The 22,842-nt window shown below is 37.7% G+C and overlaps 1 protein-coding gene across 2 annotated transcripts; it reads right to left on the bottom strand.

The window, feature by feature from the left end:
- Window positions 1-354: 354 nt before the first annotated feature.
- On the bottom strand, window positions 355-18,783 carry ifngr1l (interferon gamma receptor 1-like). Of its 2 annotated transcripts, none has more exons than XM_084391446.1 (7): window positions 18,581-18,783; window positions 10,305-10,422; window positions 9,990-10,171; window positions 7,101-7,234; window positions 6,826-6,997; window positions 4,633-4,754; window positions 355-2,815 (listed from the first exon to the last, which is right to left on the bottom strand). In XM_084391446.1, the coding sequence occupies exons 1-7, from the start codon at window positions 18,648-18,650 to the stop codon at window positions 2,474-2,476; spliced, it is 1,140 nt and encodes a 379-aa protein (XP_084247572.1). In that variant the 5' UTR covers window positions 18,651-18,783; the 3' UTR covers window positions 355-2,473. The 2 variants fall into 2 exon arrangements, with proteins under 2 accessions (XP_084247572.1, XP_084247571.1); XM_084391445.1 differs by having other exon boundaries at window positions 9,990-10,174; window positions 18,581-18,771.
- Window positions 18,784-22,842: the final 4,059 nt, after the last annotated feature.

Genomic DNA, 22,842 nt, shown 5'->3' with positions numbered 1-22,842 from the left:
TGGCTTGGTTGAATTCTGTTGCTATGGACGCGGAACGGACTATTTTCTTCACAATCGTTTTTAAATCAATAAATTCCTTTTTAAATCAATATTTTGTGTCAAATTATTGATTTATTTGGTGGGTAGCCATGTAATAAGCGGTATAATGTAGAGCCAGGCGGTTGTTATAGCGAATACACACCCCTTCAGGTTGATTCAAGACCCTGTCAGGGTTGTATTCGCTATATATAACAACCGCCTTGCTCTATTATCCCTTACATATTAAATGCATAAGCAAAAGGCCCAATTCTCCTCCAAAATGTACAGTATGGGTAGTGCTCAAGAGTGTCAATCAACAGCTAAAGCAAAGAAGAAGCCAGTCACTTGGTTTATTACTGTAATTAAAATGTATAGCAACTTCATGTGGAAATGCACAACCACATCGAACAGATATTATATACAGATTATATATATTTACATATGCATGTAATTGACAAACACAAAATTGTCAAACTCGACAAGTATGGCACTAGCAACAGCAAGAACCCATTCTGATCAACTGTATGCCTTAAATTCACTGAATGTGACATCAGATAAAAAAGGTTCAGCCAAATGCATAAATGTAAGTGCTAATATTTTGAATAGTTAGTAAGGAATGATATTGTCATTTTTTGGGATAACAAGCTAACTTAAGAGAGCCTTTTTTATTGCCATCTTGTCTGGACAGAATAGAGACTCATACATTCTTGATAAATCTTAATTGAGTGCAAAATTTGCCTTGATTTTCAAAGAGCAAAAAGCTTTAAAATTACATTAAATGTATGGGGAAATCAGAAGGGATATCATAAAAAGTGCATAGAATAAAAAATACATACCAAGGTTTTTTTCCACTTAATTAAATTTTTCCACTTTTTCTAAACACCAAAAAGTGACATCAAAACTACATCATGAAATGTTCAGAGTAATGCTGTACTTTCTATTTATACAACCTATATAATGTCTTTTCAGCCCGAGAAAAGTTCAAATACAGAGAAGCTTTAGGCACATGTTAAATGGAGCATGTTATTGTTATTATAAGACACATGAATATGGTGTAATGGCAGCAAAGACTTCACATACGTAACAGATTAAGTCTCTGCATTGAAATGTGTACACAGCGACACGGACGGGCGAGATACTCAGCTTGGCGAAGTTACAGCCCAGGAACAGCAACAGGTTCTGCACCGTGAAGACAACAGCAGGACTGATCCACAACTTCAAGGGCCGTGGATATAAACATATGCTGTGATCTATACATGCGTTTCATGACAAAATCAAGAATAACAGAATAAAGTTATGGCTCAGCGCACGCACGCACGCACGCACGCACGCACGCACACACACACACACACACACACAGACTAGAGAGTCCTCGTCAGATCGTTTACTTACAGGAGTGTGTAAGATGCGTTCTGATGTTGTCGAGTGGGAATACAACTTTTGGTTGAAAAATGATGAAGCGTCATATTTGCAATCTGATATTTTTGTAAAAAAAAATAATAATAATTGTCATTAAACTTAGTAAATTTGTGAACAGGCTGGAGCCCTCCAGATCAACAAGAGCTGCTACATGTGGAGACTGTCAAGTTCTCTTTTGTAAAACATCTTTTGCCTAAAATGTGGGTTTTTGTCTGTGAAAGGAGCCAATCTGTGGAACCGGCTTCCTACAAATATAAAGACTTTAACTAAACGGTCCACCTTTAAAACACGAACAAAAGCCTGGTTCATAAAACAACAGCAGCAGCAGCAGTGTGATCATGCCGGATGAGATGTACAGCTGTGTGTATGTGAGGTGTGCATCTGTTTGAGTTTGAGTGAATGTGTTTATTTACTACACTTATTTTTATTGGTGCTAACTGGTTTCTGGACACTTTATTGTATTCACTGTAAAAAAAAATGACTTCTTTATTATCTTAACTGTTAAAAGCCCTTCTAGGACCAGGTGTTGAGAATTAGCCATGGCTATAAACACTGTGATACAGGCATCGGAATGTTCTTTATGTAGATGTTTTTTTCGTATCTGTCCCTATTCAAATAAACAACAAATACAATTTTTCTGACAGGACAGTGTCCATTTTGACGTCACTACTGGGGAATAACCTGATTTTTTAAACAATTGTATACACTGTGGTTTGCATGTAACAACGGGTTTTCTAAATAAGCACATTTTTAGGAGTTGTGTGTGTGTGCATGTAAACGTAACCACTGTCAATGCACCCGTTACACCCCATCTAAACTACGAGAAAACTAGATCGCTCGGACCATAAGCAAAAGATGTACCCTGGCTGCATTACACACAGCTTTGATGGTTTTAATGGGAGCGATGTAGTTTCATCTCCTTACAGTAAGCACAACCTGATCCGGCTGGACGAGTGTGTGAGGGAAATTGCTAATGGACCATATAATGATTTCATCAAATGACTTGGTGTGAACAGACCATCTTTCTGTGCTATTCTTACACAGGTTCAGGAAGAACGGGTGGCCGTGGGCCGTATCCCTCAGCAAAGTCCTCGTGACTCATTTCAACCAGGCATTTGGGACTGTTATAGTCAGACGACTGGCCGAAGTTCGCGAAGTCCTCATCATAATCCTCTTCCGGAACCTCAGGCTCATCCGCTTCTGTGTTAGCAAGGTCCGTGGTCGTTTCGCAGCCTTTCTCATTGACAGAAAAGGGGGAAGAACCAAAGCTGTCTTCAGTCAGAAGTGGTTTGTGTCCATCAGACGCCGTTGGAGAACTGACACTGCACTCGGGCTGGGAAGGAAGTGTCGTGGGAGTTTGGCCGGGAATAAAGCTCCGCTGCGTATGGGAAAGAGCAAACCTGGTTAATCATGGCACTGGTATCACTGAGTCAGCAAGAAGTCACTAGACACGTCACAAATACAAAACACTGATGCATTAAAAGCCCTAAAGGAACATGTACAGTAAAAAAAAACTACAGTAATCTGTTAAATGGAAAATACCTTACATTTCATGTAATGTTACAATAAAATACTTTTTTTGTAAGTAAAAATAAATAAACTGACATTCCCAGAGTTCTTCACTTCACATTGGATGGTTTTTCATTTTGAAAAATTGTTTATTTCTTAGTTTTTTGGTAGATTAGGGTTTTAAATGACATCTTATGCTGTTAAATGAATGTTTATTGCATTATTTTAGTGTCGTGTGTGTTAGCAGATGCTGTTTTGTGACACTGTGCACCTTCTATATATTAATATTTACCTTTCGAAGACGTCTTTCTCTTTGCTATCGGTGTTATGGAGGTAGTCAGTATATGTTAAAGGTACAAAACAGTTTTTAGATTTTAGTAGAAACATGGTCTTACCCTTTTTTATATATATTGCAGTTTTAAATTGTAAAATTTACAGGTTGTTCTGTAAACAAGTTGACGTTTTTATTATGGTTTTATCTATTATGGGAACCACAGCTGGCAGTTTTTCTCTTCCGTGTGTCATTCTTGCCCATAAAATGAGTCTGGAAGTCGCAATGCCACATACACAATGCAGCTAAATTAGTTTGTCAGTTCAGCTTTTAGTGCTTTATTATGTTCTGTACACTATTGGTGCAACTAGTTGTAAATGTAATGACATATTTAAATGGTTCTCTCTTCTGTAAGTGCGGTGCAAAAGAAACCACAGGGAAAGACGTACGAGCCTCGACTCATTCGTGTCGAAGCACATAATAAACCAAAATAATAATAATAATATACTGAGATAAGACCAAAATATCACGACCTGCATCTACCTATTTTAATATGTATAAACTTGTATAAACCAAACTTGTATAAACATGTATAAACCATAAACTTGTTCGCTTTAGCCAAGCTCGGAAAATGCTTATAATAAGTGGACATGGCAACACCGCAAGCCTTACACACGACACACTGCCTCTGTAGACAGTGGTCTAGTTAAAGCCACAGAAAATAACAAGGCTTAGGTCGCTGTAATGTTGCTTCAAAAATAGTGCATAGCACATAAGCGTGATGCCAGAATGTTGTTTTGCTTAACACAATGTCAATCATTGCAATACAGACACGAAATTATAATTTAGGGGATTCATCGCCGTATTTAAATGCGGTTGACACTCCTGAAACTTTACAGTGTGTATGTGGCTTACTATAGACCTTATTCAGAGCAGCGCCATGACAGGTATGAAAGCGAGGCTGTGAGGGATAGTCTTGCCTTGTTTCCAATGGCATCCGCTGTAAAAAGCTGAATAACGCTCTTAGATTACTTACAATTTTCCACAGCTTATATTGTCGGGAGTTTTTTGTCAACTTAAATGTCTTGGAAAGATATTTTTCCAGTGTTTCATGAGCAGAACAATCCAAAAACACATTAAATAACAGTACAGCCCAATTGAAGAGAAGCATATCTGTCCCTCACAGCCTCGCTTTCATTCCCATTCAAAATCAAAGACGGCGCTGCTGTGAATAAGGTCTATAATGATATTCTTCTAAAACAACATTACAAAAGTGTCCCACAGAGGACAAAAAGACAGAGGTTTGGAGCAACATGAGGGTTAAACACACCATTTTAGGTGAAACATGCCTAGACCATAATGTCAGATGTAATAGAAAGAGAAAATAGAAAGTGAAAGGACTCAAAGACACCAACCAAAACTTCAGGAAATTTGGGGATTTTGGACCACTTCTTGGAGAGGACCAACACAACGCCTGCGATAATGAAGAACGACACGATCCCAACTCCCAGCAGAGTCACGATTAATCCTGTGTGGTCTACAGAAAACAACATGTCAATGAAGCCATCTACTCTAGTACTCACAACATACTGACATTCTCATAAGCTGAAGGTGAAGCTCCGACAAAACTGGGGAAAACAGCACAAGTTCTCAAATAAGTCGAGGCGCTCCTCCAACCTGCCACTGCTCGGACAGACAACGGCTTAAATAGTTCTTTATCGGTATTGAATGAATTCCAAACATATTTTCACAACATTTATCTTGCTTAAAGGGACAATAAGTAGCTTTTTAGGTATTTTATTATCTCAAATCAATATTTTTATTCATAAATATGCCCTCAATGGTGTACAAATACCTATGCCAATGATCAGACTAATCCTCGTAAACGAAGAATTTATTATCTTTATATACATGGGACGGGTAGGTCCACGGAGGCTTCCATGTAGTTCCGCCATCTTGAAAAACTATAATAGCAGAGAGGGACAAAAAGTACTAGGCCAACGCGTTTCGTTCAGAGCCAGCGTCACGTGACTGAAGCCAGCAGAAGCGGAGGAGCAGAGCAGTTGAGAGGCTTGTGAAGTTTAAAAGGATGCACTGCACGGTTATTTATACACCGTTCATTCATACATACATATGAGTCACAGGATAAGGAGTCGTCATCGAAAAAGTCCAAAATAGACCGTAAAAGGAAACGTGACCGGAGATTACAAAAACCAGGGTTAATGTCGGGATCGCTAATGCAGGAGAAAGCTTTCAAAAGAGATGCTGAAGTTGCCTGCTTTCTTCTCGACAGGTAAGTCAATGTTACGGTCTTAATTACGGCTTATTTTTCATTGCCTGGTTGTGAACTTTATTATATAGATAGTAGAACATTTATAGTTATATCTATTTATCTATTCATAGTAAGTTAAACAGGCTCTTTGATGAATAGCAGCTATTGAGTAAAGTAACGTTAGAGAAGGCACGGATGATGATGATATCTAACAGTGCACGTACTTCAAAAATATAACGAATAAAGGCGGAATTACTACTAACTACCATAGTTAATGTTTTTCACAGTCAGTAATTCATACTGTAACATTCTTTTTTTTCGTTGATTCAAGTTTCAGTTTTAAATAACAAACCTGTTCACCCGAAGGAAAACTCGAAGTGCTATTATAAGACATCCTGTCATAGCTTTTTGGTACATAACGTCTACCGTAGATGCAACGCGCATTTGAAAAAGTGAGGCGCTGGAGAGCATTATTCGTTTGAATGCAAAATACAGTTTCACCACTAGATGGGAGAAATTCCTACTTAGTGTCCCTTTAAGCCAACACCTTGGATTTATTCCACTGAGCTTGTTGCAATAATACACAATGTGCTAAAATTTGGCCAAACCAATGTATTTTAGGAGGCAGCATACTTGATACTAAATTTAATAATAATGATACCATATTGGTTTCGGACGATACATGTTCATTTTTAATGTTATCGGCGCATTAAGAAAATTTGGCTGATATATTAAAACCGATATATATGATGGATTATTTCCTTGCTTGAAATATGATTCACTTAAAAAAGGAAAATACTGTAAAGTAAGTGCAAATCATCCCAAGCACACAATCATAATTTTCTCGTTATAATTTTATGTAGCCGATACGACAGATAACCGATATATTGGCCGATAAATCTAAATCTAAATTTTATATATTTTTTGAGAGCCTGATTACAAAAACAATCAGGCTCTCAAAAAAGATATATTTTTTTTATTTAGATTTAGATTTATTGGCCAATATATCGGTTATCTGTCATATCGGCTACATAAAATTATAACGAGAAAATTATAATTGTGTGCTTGGGATGGTGAGACTTTTGTTTTTGTAATCAGGCTCTCAAAAAATATCAAAAATTTAGATTTAGATTCATCGGCCAATATATCGGTTATCGGCTTTCAAAAATAAAGAATTATCGGTATCGGCCAAAATGTTCATACCGGTGCATCGCTTTACACAAACCTTCGCTCACTCTTTCTCATGTAGTGACTTACATGACATGGAAGAGTCAGTGAGGAGATAAGGGGAGCTCATGTGTGCAAGCAAGAAATCTCAATATCTGTAGCATTTTACCGGTCGGGTGCCGCAGCGGAGGGACACACACGTTTCTGGAGGTGTGTGTAGGAATAGCAGCGATCTTCCCTTCAAACCTCAACTCAACACACTTTCCGGCCACGCTTTGGTTAAGGTAGATTTGTGCAATGCACAGATCCTCATCCTCAAAACATGACTCTGTAAACGTTTCCTGAAGAAGGAGAATAGAATAGTGATTTCAGAAAAGAATAATGTAACATGGAGGAGTCTTTGCGATTACACCTCTTTCAATGTTTTTTGACTGCATTTCTGACCTGATCATGTGTGACCGTGAACTCGAAATCCTCGTTCAGGATATCCTGGTCATAAAATAAGGAAGGGTGCCTAAAAGACACTTCAATCTCATCTTTGTGGACAGATGTATTTACAGCTGGGAAGTCCAAAGAGCCTGGGGAAAAGAAGCACAATATTGCTTATACAGTCAAAACAACAAGGAAAAAAATTGTAATATTAAAATTATTCTTGCAAGAGACTAAGGAAGATGAATTCCAACCCTTAATTCCAATAAGGGAAAGAGCAGTGCCTCGCAAGGCAGCAAAAAGATAAGAGTTAAAGTTATAGGGAAGCTTATAGGCTTTGGTTGTGTGTAAATGAAATAAAGGCAGATATATGGTTAAACAAATGCGGTACTGAAAGAACCAATCAAGTCAGTATTAATGACGTCACCAATAGGGGTCTAACGAATATCACGATATCAAAATGCGAAAATATGTATCGGTGATGTGAACTATATGAATCGTGATATAGAGTTCGCTTATTATGATGAACAGATTTACTGATTAAAGGGATACTCCACTTTTTTTGGAAATAGGCTCATTTTACAACTCCCCCAGAGTTAAACAGTTGAGTTTTACCGTTTTCGAATCCATTCAGCCGATCTCCGGGTCTGGCGGTACCACTTTTAGCGTAGCTTAGCATAGATCATTGAATCGGACAGGACCATTAGCATCTCTCTCAAAAAACTCTCTTTTCCTCAACTGTTTAACTCTGGGGGAGTTGTAAAATGAGCCTATTTCCCAAAAAAGTGGAGTATCCCTTTAAAGCACGTAGTGTCGTTAACACGGACGTTCAAGTGGATGTGCGTGCGCATGAACGACATGGGGAGTGAGTAAATGCAGACAGACTTTTGGATGAACTAACTCTTTTAAGTTTGGGAACTTAATTGTAGACACACCAATCAGGTTTACACACTATAAAGGCAACAGGTAAGTTCACCTGTCTTCAACAAAAATGGACGGTGTCAGAGGAAGAGGAAGAGGGAGAGGGCGGATGAGAGGGGGAATCCGGAGAGAACAAGGTGGAGGAAGAGGAAAAGGAAGAAGGAGAGGAAGAGGACGAGGGAGAGGAAGAGGGAAGACAACCAAATCCGTGTAACGAAGTTCGTTTTCGGTTTTGGAAACAATTGTGGACCATGTAATAAACCACATACTAATACTGAGGGAGGTGAATTCGTCACTCCAAAAGATTCTTCCCACGTTGCCTTGCAAATGAAAATATAGTCTGTGTTGTTGACGAGGCCCTGTGGCCAGATCCAGCTAGGCGGAGAGATGTTTAGGTTTTTATTTTATTTTATTTCATTTATGTAACAGTATTACTGTAAGCTTACAGTACAAGGGTATGTTCGGTAATACCGTATGAAAACTGGAATCTGTTTTGTTATGAATGTTTTGCTGAAATGGTCAGTATTGGCTGACTTGAGTCCATGAAAATAAATATTTTCATTAGTCTGCACAATTGGTGTCATGTGGTGTTTACACTCTCTCTGTGTAAATGCTAAAAGTGTTTTTAGGCTGAGCACAGGAGTGTTTAACTGATTCACACAGAATTAGACCATATGATGGTTGTGTTTATATTATGACAACAAAATAAGGTTTTATAAGACATTGTATAGTTTCGACAAAAGTGTTCCATTTTGCAAATGATCCGAGGTGTTGTGCTACTTTGGTGTAGTGTTGTGTGCTAATTGTGTGAAGGGGTTTGAAAAACAGGGCCCTGTTTTCAAAATTGTGCTTAAGCAATTGAAAAAAAACTGTAATAGATGGAGAGATGGGACATTGTGGTTTTAGTGACTGATATTACCAGTAAAACGGGCCTACGTTATTTATATGTAGTCACGGACAGAGTCTAGCATGTGTGTCTGTGTTTTCAACTTCAGAATCATGAATGTCATGTGAATTGGGGACCATGACCCAGTCCAAGCCTATTCACGTCCATTCCTGATGTCATATCAAATCTAGCATTTAAATCAGCCGTTCATTTTTGTTACGTTTTTAAAGTATCGCAATAGTAGCGTATCGTGACATGAGTGTATCGTTACACCCTTCATCATCACTAGCCGCGTTTCCATTACCCTTCAAATTGCGCAAATTGAAAATACGCTTAATGGAAACACGTAATTTTCGCAGAAACTCCCATTTAGCGCAAAAAAGTGTTTACGTTCGCATGAGGAGGTTTTTCAGGCAATTCGAAAAAGAAATATTTCGCAAAAACTGCAATGGAAACTTTTTGCGCATTTACAGTCAGCTGACGTAGATGACGCGGTGTGTTTGGACAGAATACGAGACAGGGTTCTTAAGAATTCATTTAAGACAAAATAATTACAGCAATAATGGATTCTAAACCTCAAATAAATGCCGCAACCAAGACCTCGAAGCAGATCTGCGGGAGAAACGCCCAGAAACACAATATATGTGCCGCTCACACTATAATAAGGGTCGTTCCTTACCATTAATGCTTGGAAAACACGCACACATCTCCTTCCATTAATAATAATGGCCAGTGCAGTGGCTGGGATTAGTACATAAACCTCCATTTTGGAATGATTTTACTGATCGCGACGTTAGTCGCATAACATCGGTTAATGGAAACGCCGTCATTTCGCAATAGTTTAAAAAAATCGCTAAAGTTTTGCGCAAATCTGTAATGGAAACGCGCCTACTGTCAGTTGAACATCTCATCAACAATAGCACACTGAAGAATAATCAAAAGACTAATAAAGTTTTGAATTTCCGTTTTGGGATGAATAAATTGCGGATGTACAAGTATAGTAAATATCAAGTGTTTCATCATCATTAGTGCCTTGCAAACCCTAATTTCACTGTAATACTGTATCTATATTATTAAGTTATACTCAGAGAACTTACATTTATATGTATGCGTTTTCTCATTATAATAGTCTTTGCTGTATGTGAATCTAATGGAGGCAGGTTTAGATTCCTCTTGTCCAACATATGCCGTCACATCCACAATATAATCATCAGCCGCGTCATCGCTGTAGTTGCTGATATCAAGGTGCATCTGGGACGTGTAGACGGTTCGGGGAACACTGGTGATAAATGAGACAGAATGAGTGTCTTGTGATTAGGAAATGTCACATGATTTTCTGAAACTGTTTTCATCAGCTGCTTTTGACACACACACACACACACACACACACACACACACACACACACACGTACCTTTCGTAAGATTTGACCAGTACACTGAACCTCATCTGTTCAGCTGGACTACTGTAGTTCCAGTAAAGCACATTCACAAAGTTGTGACACACAACAGTGATGTTTGTCGCAGAAGGAACTGTAGAAAAACAAATGCCGGTTAGACTCAGATTCAACAGTTTCTTCCAGTATTGCGTAACAGGTACTGAAATGTTGAGGCATTTTTCAGACAGGCGTCATTTCCTTGATAAAAGGTTTTGAGGTTTGAATCATATGATATGATGCATAAATGTTTGAAATGAGTTTAGCAGACAAATATAAATGATGGCTATATTCAAATGTCTTTTCAAAAATATATTTTAATAATTAAAGATGCACCGGTTGCAATTTTATTTTTTATTTTTTTTAATAAGTGTGACCTGACAATACCGATTTTCTTTCAAAGAACAGTAGAAAAACCTACTTTTCTTTAATGCAAAATAAAGTAAAAGGACAGTAATAAAATGAGAGCAAATAAGCAAACAAAATAATTTTACCCAACGGCACAAATAAATGCAATATGATAGAGAGAGATATGAAATAAACACGGCTTTAAGTTTTTCAGGTATACAGTATATTCAACTGAGAAATACTACAGCAGGGGTCTCCAACCTTTTTTCATCTGAGAGCTACTTTTTAAAAATGAAGGTGGCCGAGAGATACTTAAATCTCTTAAATAATGTCTCATAAATCTCATATTAACAACTATCCAAACTGTTTTAGACCTAAAATAGTTTTTGTAGGCCTATTCATGTCACCCAGAGAAAAGAACAGAATCAGAGATTCATTTTTTTTTATAGAAAATTGTACTTTGCATATACTGTAAAAACACATAATTATAGTTGATTTTAGTTGATCTGAACTAGAGATGAAATGTCACGAAAATTTCATTTCATGATTATAGTGACCAAAAATGATCACGGTTATCACAGAATCCCTATTCCTTCATGTCGACTGAGCTTTCAATGTTGTTACGGAAAGGTGTCTTCGGGATACCTCCCTGAAATGACCGTTTGCAGGTTGGGATGTCTGCATTGTTTCGCAGGTTGGGATTTCTCCATTGTTTTGCATGCTATTTCAGCTTAACGGGGTCTTCTTGATCTGAGGAAGCTGCGGCTAGTCACAGGAAGAGCTTCTCTTGCACAATATGAAGACGTAAAACACACTCGAGAGGAGAAACATTACCACAGACTCCTGGTAGATTAACCATTTTAACTACGTTTTTACATAGTAAACTGAGTGACAACATTGGCTATTAAGATGATTACTCTGATTTGAGGGAAAAAAACTCAATCATTTAAGCAATTAGAGATCATAAAAATTTGTACATAAAAAAAACCCACAAAGCCATAACTGGGAGATTTGATCATTGATGTTAGACTATGAAATGTTACACCACTCAATAGTGCAAAAAACAATGTCGTCTTGACTTTTTTTCTTTCTAAACAGTGGAATGAGCTGTTTTTTTTTTTGTCGTGTTAATTGTTAAACCATTCAGACATAAAATTAACAAGCAACTAACAGCATCTAGACATATTTTGACTGCGAGACAGTTGAGCAAAGCTCATAATGCGGTTTCTGAATAGTAATTTTGAGGAAAAAGTTGCCCAATTATCAATGAAAATCAACCAAAAAAAGAAATAAATAAATAAAAAAAAAAAGAAATTCAGACTTGTTTGCAAAAACTTTGTTGAAGAGAAGTGAAATTTAGAAAGCAGAAATCAGTTTTTGCACTTAAGAGGAAGTTTAGTGCTGTTAACACAGCGCCTACTAACAGTTTAGTTTTGATGTGAGAGTATTTCAGTGGGAATAAATATATATACAGCCTTGCCAAAGAACTGAGATCACATGCCACTTTTGTGACCTTTGACATTATTCTTTTGGCTAAAATAAAAGGGTTTTATTTGTGCCTTGCCATGGGTGCAGGGAATGTAAAACAGCCGTGGACGGTTGCTTATAAAAGCCTGTGTTTGTTCGCAGTTTATTTCGTCTTCTGATTTCAGCCAGAGAAGCAGCGTCGCAGTCGAACAATGCTAAAGGCCACACTGATTTGCAGCTTTAACCACGTGTGATGAGTGACATTTTCACACCCGCTCACATCAGACCTAGCTGTGGTTTTGCTGTGACACATGTGTGAAAATAAAACCAAAGTCTGTGCCACGTTATATAGCACCCATACTGTACATTCAACAGCAAACTCTGGCCAAGACACCGGCTGGCTGACTGGCACACTTGGTGCAAACAAGAATTGAGAAAGAAATACAAGAGACAGAAACAAAGCAATGAAAAGAACAACAGGAAGGAAGTGAAAGAGCGAGAGAGAGAAACGAGAGAAACATTCTCACGCAAACACAAGCAATCATACGAACTAAAGTTTGAGCCCTAAAGCCAAACTACAGTCATCTGAGACCCGCTGCAAACCGACACTATAGAGTTCAATAGAAATATAATCCCTGCTGAATAGTGTTAAGTGAACCCTAAAGTAAAGGAAATCTGTCTCTGCAAGCCATCCGATGTGCTGAAGGCAGGAGAAATGCAAGAACCTGCATGTAAAACTTTAAACTAAAAGTTTCATTATATATAGATCATTCTGTCTTCAGACAAACATAATTAGAAATACTGAGGTTTTTATCATATATATATAGAAAATTCTTCTATATACTTAAATATATGAGCTTGATAAAAATTATCATTCTAGAAGAAAATTTCAGATGGCACTTAGAGGCTTTTGCATCTGAACTCTTCATATATATGAATGTAGCCTTTAGCTATTGCCTATAGATCTGTTAAGCATAAGTTTAGGTGATGACTACAGCTATTATTAAAATATTATATTTTAATAATATATACATAAAGTATATTAAATATTAAAACTACAGCTTTGTTACCAAGTTCTTGCATATTTTATTTGTGTTTAATAATTAATCCATTGTCTATAGTAACAACTTGATGATGAATACTAACTGCCTCCACAACTCAACCTCACGAATCATAAAGCATTTCCACAAAGTCTCCCTACATAAAGAGAGGCGACAGACCGACTGCCCAGAGCCTCGTTTCCGGGAGCGTTTTGTCCACAGGGATTTTAAAAAACTTCCTGGAATTGAAAGTAAATTGTTTTATGAGGCATCCCATTAGGGCAGCGGTTCTCAATTCCAGTCCTCGGGACCCCTTGCTCTGCACATTTTGTAGGTCTCTCTTATCTGACACACTCAGTTCAGTTCATGGAGTCTCTCCTAATGAGCTGATGATCTGGTTCAGGTGTGTTAAATAAGGGAGACATACAAAATGTGCAGAGCAGCGGGTCCCGAGGACTGGAATTGAGAACCGCTGCATTAGGGTGAGGGATATTTACATTTACATTTAGTCATTTAGCAGACGCTTTTATCCAAAGCGACTTACAAATTAGGACTAAATTAAGCGAGTCATCATGAAGAGGCAAAAACAACAACAACGCAAGAAGCGCTCAAAATACGAAGTTCAGGCATTATTCAGAGTAGCATAAGCCCGATAAGTGAGGTTTTAAAGGGAAAGGTTTTTTTTTTTTTTTTTTTTAAGTTAAGTGCTCACGGAAGAGATGGGTTTTCAGCTGTTTTTTTTATGTTGTCAGGGATTCTGCATTCCGGATGAGGGTGGGGAGAGTGTTCCACCAGCATGGAACTGTGAATGAGAATGTTCTGGAAAGTGATTTTGTGGCTTTCTGTGATAGAACCACGAGACGTCGCTCGTTGATCGATCGTAGGCGTATTTCAAAAACACTGTCTCAAACACACCCCTCTCTTCCAAAACTCATCCTCCAATCTAGGGATGCACGTTATATCAGCCGATATATGTTCATTTATAATGTTACCGTATAGAAACGATCATTTATATTAAAGCTGTTAGTGATGGATTATTTCCTTCAGCTGAGAGTCTTCAGATGCGCACTGTTCATCATGATGGTTTTGAATCGCTTGAAATATGATTGGAATCAAAAAGGAAAATACAGTGAAGAAGTCTGTCATATATCGGCTACATAACATTACCATGAGAACATTTTAACTGTGTGCTTGGAACTTTTATTTTTGTAATCAGGCTCTCAAAAATGATATTAAAAAATTTGGATTTAGATTTTTTCGGCCAATATATCGGTTATCGGCTTTCAAAAATAACAAATTATCGGTTATCGGTATCGGCCAATATGTTAATATCGGTGCATCCCAACTCCAATCCTAAACGCCCCGCTCCGAGTCGAGCTCGAACCCCGACGCTAAACACCGCGTTCTCTAGCAATCGTCGGCGCGACTCTCCCTAACACTCACAAGAGTGGATGTCTGTTTATCGTAGCAGAAGCGCAACGGAGTAACGCTTCGCGAAAAATAAAGCGCAGATGATGAACGAATGACAAGGAAGCACAAAACAATTAACATGCAGTACACAATAGTAATTACAAACAAGAGTTGGTTGTTAGGGGACCTTCTAAAACGCTTACCGTGAAAAACGCTTAACATTTAGACACCATTGCAAACTCATGATTACAACAGTTTCTTCCGCTTAATGTACTAAGACAGTGTTATTAAAAGACCAAACTCAGTAAACCTCATACTAGTAAAGTCAATTGTACAGAAAAATGAAGAGCCCAGAATATGAACTCAATGCATTTAATTACACGTTACGCATTTTCCTCCCATAAAAAAATAAAACATTATAAGAAAACGCTTAACATGACTTAATGTACTAAGACAGTGTTATTTAAAGACCAAACTCAGTAAACATCATACTAATAAAGTTATGCTTAATGTGTAATTAAACACGTTGCGTTCAAATTCTGGGTATTCACGTGTTACCCACATGTTACTCAGTGTTACTCACGTGTTACTCGCATGTTATTCAGTGTTACTCACGTGTTACTCTTACTCACGTGTTACTCACGTGTAATCCACATGTTATTCAGTGTTACTCACGTGTTACTCACGTATTACTCACGTGTTATTCAGTTACTCACGTGTTACCCACGTGTTATTCAGTGTTACTCACGTGTTACTCGTGTTATTCACGTTATTCAGTGTTACTCACGTGTTACCCACGTGTTATTCAGTGTTACTCACGTGCTACTCTTACTCATGTGTTACTCACGTTACTCTTACTCACGTGTTACTCGTACTCACGTGTTACCCACGTGTTATTCAGTATTACTCACGTGTTACTCAGTGTTACTCACGTGTTACCCACGTGTTATTCAGTGTTACTCACGTGTTACCCACGTGTTATTCAGTATTACTCACATGTTACTCTTACTCACGTGTTACTCAGTGTTACCCACGTGTTACTCAGTGTTACTCATGTGTTACCCACGTGTTATTCAGTGTTACTCGTGTTATCCACATGTTATTCAGTGTTACTCACGTGTTATTCAGTGTTACTCACGTGTTATTCAGTGTTACTCACATGTTACTCACGTGTTATCCACGTTATTCAGTGTTACTCACGTTACTCAGTGTTACTCACGTGTTACGTGTTATTCAATGTTACTCATGTGTTACTCAGCGTTACTCACGTGTTACCCACAAATATCGCTTGCCCACCTTTAAGTTGGGCAAATTATGTAAAAATACTAATATAATAGTTACATTATAATCAGGGTTTGAAATGAACTTTTTCATTCACTGACCAATTTGGCTACTAAATTTTTAGGTTTCCGGCCATTCAGAATCAAAAAAATAAAATACAAAAATAAAACAGATTAACTACGTCACAGCTTATATATATATATATATATATATATATATATATATATATATATATATATATATAAAATATTTATAATTTGGATTTCATACATTCATTTTTTATTCACAAAATCCTGTCATCCAGCATCTCCACCCTTCCTCTTTTATCCTCATCACCAAAAATTCACCAAATTGGCAAGTGATTTGACAGCGTTACCCACCACAGGTAATTTTTACCCGCATTTGGCGGGTGTTGGCGAGTGTTATAATGAAAATAAAGTTACAACACAGCACTGCAGATTTTCATGTCTTTCCTCCATTACGTCATTCCTGATGTCTGAGGGTGGACGGCCTGCACTGTCCTCTCTTAAATGCTTACAGCAACTTCTCTGACTAATGGATTGCTTCTTGTGATTAATGTTGCTCTCTACCGGGAATCTGAATACATAAATAAACTAAATCAATAACTTTTTTACAACAGAAATGAACTCACTGAACTTACTTAAGCTGGACTATGACGCTGTTTTCTTCTAGATCTGCTATCAGAAACAAACTCTGTTGCAATATTTCCCTGTTATCACTGTGAAGATGCTTTGAAACAGTCTGTATCGTAAGTAAAGGTGACTTGATTAGATTAGATGCTTTCCAGACGAAGTGCTCTTTATAAAACACGTTTGCTGTCTGGGAAATTTTTTTCTTCTACATAAGCACATATCTTTTTACACAACTTATCACATATCACAGCTCTCTAGAGTTCTTGATTCAGACAGATCGATCATGGCGTTTAAGGTCATTTATCACAGCTCTAAGGTCACATATCACAGCTCTCTGGAGTTCTTGATTCAGACGGATCAATCATGGCACTCAGCTGTCAGATATTCCCACTAAATATTATTAGTATTATTATCAAGTCACATCGCAGACTTGCTCTCGTTTCGTACAAAAGCAACTGACGCCATCAAGCGCCTCAGTTATCAATCATAGTGAATGAACATCAGGACTATACAGTCTAATTGCGGTAATGCACTGCAGTGTTTGTCTTGTTCCTAAGTTGATTTGTACGTTGTAATGGACTATTTTTCTTAGTGGAAGCTTTAGGGTAATATACAGGAGAAATAATAAAGTGGTGTTTTGGCTGGCTTACCAAAAAGCTATAGGCCAGGCATATTCAATTCCAACAAGACCGCAAAACACATAATGATAACTGAGTTACTCAAGCACCATTTTACTGTAGTTAAAGTGAGCAGCATGTCGAGGAGTTTACACCACAAGCGTTTAAGGTCGCTTATGATAATGATCTTTTGTCTCTATATCCACTCTAATATTTTCAACTAGAGGCAAAAACGTCAAAGGAAGAGTTATTATAACAACAGTAGCACAGTGAGCAGTAAAATAGATCGATACTTTACCTAAAACACTCAGAAAACAACAATGCTGCAAATATAGTTATTTTATTATGACCGTTTAAACCAGATTTGTGACAAGACGTGTTAGCAATATTAATCAACATGTTAAGAGCATTTCAAAATAAACATATAGGCCTAGTTATAGCCTAATTGGGAAAATGATTTGTAAATGGCAAGGAAAGACAACAAACTTTGACATGACTAGTTAACTTTGTTTTCTGCTCACGATGAAGGCGTTTTGATTATTATGTACATTGTTTGTTTGGTTTTAGTAGATACTTATTTTAAGCTAAATATAAAAATGGTCCAGACTTCAAGAGGAAAACCCTGAACCCACATTCAGTATTATTATATATACAGTAGTACAGTAATATTAATTGAATACCCCTGCTATAGGGCCTATTAAACACTTACAAAAGAGTTGAAGCCGCCTCAGTCATTTATTAATATGAAGAAAACGCCTCCCAAAAATCGCTTTAGCACTTTTTGGTTGGCCAGTTATCAGTGTAATAATGTGGCGATGTAAACCTTTGTTTGTTAAGCATAAAGTACAGTTAGCACAGTAAACAATGCGGTCTTTGTTGGTGAGCAGGAGGAACATTTTTATCAGACTACATTACAAATAAAGTCCCTCGACTACGACTCTCTTATGAAGGAGACCGCACAGGCCACTCAATGTCTGAGCGCACAGGCCTACATTTATAAACACTCGCTTTTACACCACACAGGCTCTAGAATTATTTTTTTAAACAACAAAATGTGAACTATTTTGAATCTTAAAATATTTTATAGTCTATGCTATTTAAAAAAAAAAAAAAGATTAAACTCAAAAACAGCCCAGACGAGAATGCAGTTTCGGGCAGGGGAATCACAACTGTGTAAAACACTTAACGTTACATTTCCCAGATTTGGGAAATGATATGATATGGGAACCACAGCTCGGTTACCAGAAATGATCCACGCATTTGAATAATAGCCTACAGCTAAAACACAAGTGGCGATTATTTAAAACATACTGTATAAATAAATTGTTATTTTACTGAATATTTCAGAAATCACACATCACATTAACGGACGCACGCGCTCTTAAACAGAAATAGACAGACATTGTTAGCACAAGCAGCTTTAGCAATATGATACTCACCTAAACCAAAGGCGCATTGATACAAAAAGGCGTAAAACACCCCAAACTGGAATACAGGGTCCTTTAACATTGTCGCAAACCGGTTTTCCCCAAAACTCTCAGGCCGACTTCAGATGTGCGTCCGGAACCCGAACAACAACATTTCCTGACTCGGTCGCTCGGAGATCTGCGTTTTCCCTCGACTGGACTCACTCTGGGTTGCCAAATATTCAAACCGCCCTGACACAGTAAGAGGCGACGTGTTCCCCATTAGTCCATTATAGCCTACACAGTATGCGTTATTATTTTTTATTTGATTGGTAATATGTTTTTCTAATATAAGAATACTGCTGACATGATGTGTATTTTAAGATTTTCGTGTTTTGTGTGATCTGGCAACCCGGTGGAATGAAAGATACGGTGCTTTCCACCTTATCAGACCTCAAGCTGAAAAAAAAAAACAAAAAAAACACACACACTTATTAAAGTAGCCTAGAGCTTTTACCTGACTGTTTGGTAACACCTTACAGTTTCGATGTTAGGCCTACTCATCACAGGCCTATAGATAGGCTATTATGTATTGAGGCAAAGCGGTTACCTGTCAGAATGTTTTGTGATATTTGTGATGAAAGTCAAGTTGACTACAAAACATCATCTCCCATAAAAAAAAAAAGAAAAAAAAAAGGTTTCAACAGTTTATTTATCAGTTTGTAGGCCTACCGAATAGTGTGGAATGTTATCGCATATCCATATGGATTTACACAGCTTATTAAAAATGATGTGGGAACAGCAATTTACAATGTTTCTAAGACATTAAAATGTCCAGTTTTCTTGTCGTGATCAGAATGTTAAAAGGTTACAATGATGTTAGCACAACATTTTCTTAACCTTGTTTTTACTCGCAAAATGTTCTTTTCAGAACGTTTTCTTTTTGTGTATTTGTAATGCCTATTGTTGTTGTTTTTTTCGTGACCCATGTTATTTTGGATTCTAATAAATAAGCTTATTATTACAGCAAAAGTATACAAGTTAAAGTTCCCAATAAGCAAAGTGCAAGCAATAACATAAAGAAATCAGGTTTCAGGTTTGTAGGTTTTCAAAGTACATAAGTGGAATAATCAAATGAAGAATAACATTGCACACTGTCTTTCAAATTCCACTATGTTGACTTTCTCATGGTTTCTCAAGCCAACATAAATAATGATGTAACTAGAACATTCTATAAATGTTATTTAAAGAATGTTTTATCTTAACTTTTAACAAAACACTGGTTAAAGCTTTGGGAATGTGTCCTCCTGTTATAGCTGGGTTGCCAGATTTATCATAGCCACATAGACACTCAGTTGAGAAGTGAACCTATGAAACACATGAGACACTTTGCCCAAATATAAGTGCGCAACTTGCCTCAACCAATTGAGCTCAATTAGAAATCATTTTGTTTAGATGGAATTTTAGTTTTAGTTTAGTTCTGGATGACAGAATTCAATTTAAGAGACTGAAATAGCCCTTATTGAATGAACAACACATGTTCACTTTCAGGCAGGACAATATAACTTCAACGCAAGAGATCTGTGTTTCAAGGTCATGTAAGTTTGATGATCCTGCCTTGAGCAGATAAACTGTACAAAGTCATCGAAGGAAGAAATTTGCACACGTGTGCAATGGTGATATTGGATGTCAGAATTTCACAATAGGTTACAGGATTTACAGTTATTCTTTCATTATAGTGCTGTCTTTCTCACTTACGTTGATTCAGCTATGATTCATTTGGTCATTTACGTTTATAAATATTGCAGGAGAAGCCATAAGATCAGTTTGGAAAATATAGATTAATAAAAGAGCTGCAAGAATCAGTGAGAAAATGCAGCATTGACGTCGTCTCTGCATTTCCACCGCCTTTGTAAAATAAAATAAAAAGATAATCAATATGACAACATTTCAACTTTCATTTTTTTTAATGGTTTGACTTCTTGTAAAGCCAATTTGATTATGCAGATTATACTCAAGTTTTCAGGTTGAATTAGGTGTTTTTTTTTTACAGTGTTCTCTTGAAGTGTGCAAGCTGATTTCCTCTCCATTATCAGAAACATTCAGTTCTAGCCTCTGTCATATCCGTGCCACCACAACCACACAATTCTGCACTTCAGCACTTTTATTACTGTTTTCCAACACGTGTCAAACCACACTGAAAAGGAACTTGAAGGCAGAAACATGAACTTTTCAAATAACATTGCCCTTTTCTTTCTCATGGTCCAAACAAAGATGGCCTGCTTTTTAATTTCTTTGCACAACTATATGTACAAAACGTACATGTCATGCTGATATTCAGATATCAGTATATTATCCATGACTGTGGGAATGAGATAAGGAGGTTTGCTGAGCCACTTTATTTTGCCCCAATGTGTGACTCTCTGCTCTCGCAAACGGAGCTTCTGAGGAGGTTGATGAATATATACACTAATATATACTAAATATAATTTTAGTAATATTCATATATCAGCAAAACATGATAACTGGTCTTAATACATTCATTACTTACTGTAAATGATTAGAAAAATATTTGGTGACACTATTTCGATGGTTCACTTTAGACATTCTGTTGACTTGAGTAACTTTGCAACTAAATGTCAACTAACTCTCATTAGAGTATTATAGAGTATTAGTAGACGGTCAGCTTAATATCTGCTAACTCTTTATTTTGATGCTCCTCAACAGATATTCTACTGACTATAAGTAACTTTGCAAGTGCATGTCAACTTATTCTGCTAACCATAAAGGTGATGATACACAGGGCAACTGCAACTACAAATACACAGTTGCCCTGCAACATTGCTCAAAAAGTTGCCCTGTGTATCATCACCTTTATGGTTAGTAGAATAAGTTGACATGCACTTGCAAAGTTATTAACATGGCAACAAATTAGAACATACTAGGAATCATGGAAACAAACTAAGGGGCTGTTCACTCGATACCGTTTTCAACTAAAAACGTATTACTTTTTATCTAGGAGGAGGTGAAGGAGGAGGAAGAGGATGAGGAAGAGGAGAAGGAAGAGGATGAGGTGGAGGTGGAGGAGGAGGAAGAGGATGAGGAGGTGAAAGAAGAGGAAGAGGAGGTGAAGGAGGAGGAAGAGGAGAAGGAGGATGAGGAGGTGGAGGAGGAAGAGGAGGAGGTGAAGTAGGAGGAAGAGGAGAAGGAGGATGAGGAGGTGAAAGAGGAGGAGGAAGAGGAGGAGGGAGGAGGAGGAAGAGGAGGAGGTGAAGTAGGAGGAAGAGGAGGAGGTGAAGGAGGGGGAAGAGGAGAAGGAAGAGGATGAGGGGGAGGAGGAGGAGGAGGAAGAGGATGAGGAGGTGAAAGAAGAGGAAGAGGAGGAGGTGAAGGAGGAGGAAGAGGAGAAGGAAGAGGATGAGGAGGTGAAGGAGAAGGAAGAGGAGGTGAAGTAGGAGGAAGAGAAGGAGGATGAGGAGGTGAAAGAGGAGGAAGAGGATGAGGAGGAGGGAGGAGGAGGAAGAGGATGAGGAGGTGAAGGAGGAGGAGGAAGAGGATGAGGAGGAGAAGGGAGGAGCAGGAAGAGGATGAGGAAGAGGATGAGGAGGTGAAGGAGGAGGAGGAAGAGGATGAGGAGGAGGGAGGAAGAGGATGATGAGGTGAAGGAGGAGGAGGAAGAGGATGAGAAGGAGGAGGGAGGAGGAGGAAGAGGAGGAAGAAGGGAAAGGAGACAAGCAGTCTCGGATGAAATTGGTGCTACTCTAGTTGACCATGTTGGTGTCTATGGTGTGATGATGAGTGAGGCTGAGCAACGAGTTCAGCCAAACACGAGCCGCTTCCCCGTCGCCTCCATCAGAAACAGGTGTAGGTGTTCTTCAGAACTTTTGTGTAGTATTGTTTTGAATTTATCTCACCAGTGTGTAAGACTATGTTAGTGTGTGTGTTTTTGAGGGCTTGTGTGTGATGTCAGAAGGCAAATGGTTTTGAGTGGACAGCTTCATTTTGACCTCAAAATAGGAAGTTTGGGGAAATGGGTGAGAAGAAGTTAGGAATTTGTGTTTAGAGTTTCAAGAAAATGAGTCATAATTCCAAGAAATGTGTTTGAGCAATCATTAACAACTGGAATACATTCATTATTTACAGTAAATGATTAGAAAAAAATTTGGTAACTCTTTATTGTGGTCGACTTTAGACTTTCTGTTGACTATGAGTAACTTTGCAACATGCCAACTAACTCTCATTAGAGTATTATAGAGTATTAGTAGACTGTCAGCTTAATATCTACTAACTCGAAA

Source organism: Rutilus rutilus (genome assembly GCF_951802725.1).
Source record: "Rutilus rutilus genome assembly, chromosome: 20".
NCBI lineage: Eukaryota > Metazoa > Chordata > Actinopteri > Cypriniformes > Leuciscidae > Rutilus > Rutilus rutilus.
Note: the sequence above shows the minus strand (reverse complement) of the source record. Positions and strands in the feature narration are given on the sequence as shown.

Coding starts and splice junctions, on each gene's coding strand:
- ifngr1l (XM_084391445.1), bottom strand. CDS start 18,650: ATGTTAAAGGACCCTGTATTCCAGTTTGGGGTGTTTTACGCCTTTTTG. Junction 10,175..10,304: donor CTGGTCAAATCTTACGAAAG/GTACGTGTGTGT, acceptor CTCATTTATCAC/CAGTGTTCCCCGAACCGTCT. Junction 4,755..6,825: donor TCCGCTGCGGCACCCGACCG/GTAAAATGCTAC, acceptor TGTTTTCTGTAG/ACCACACAGGATTAATCGTG.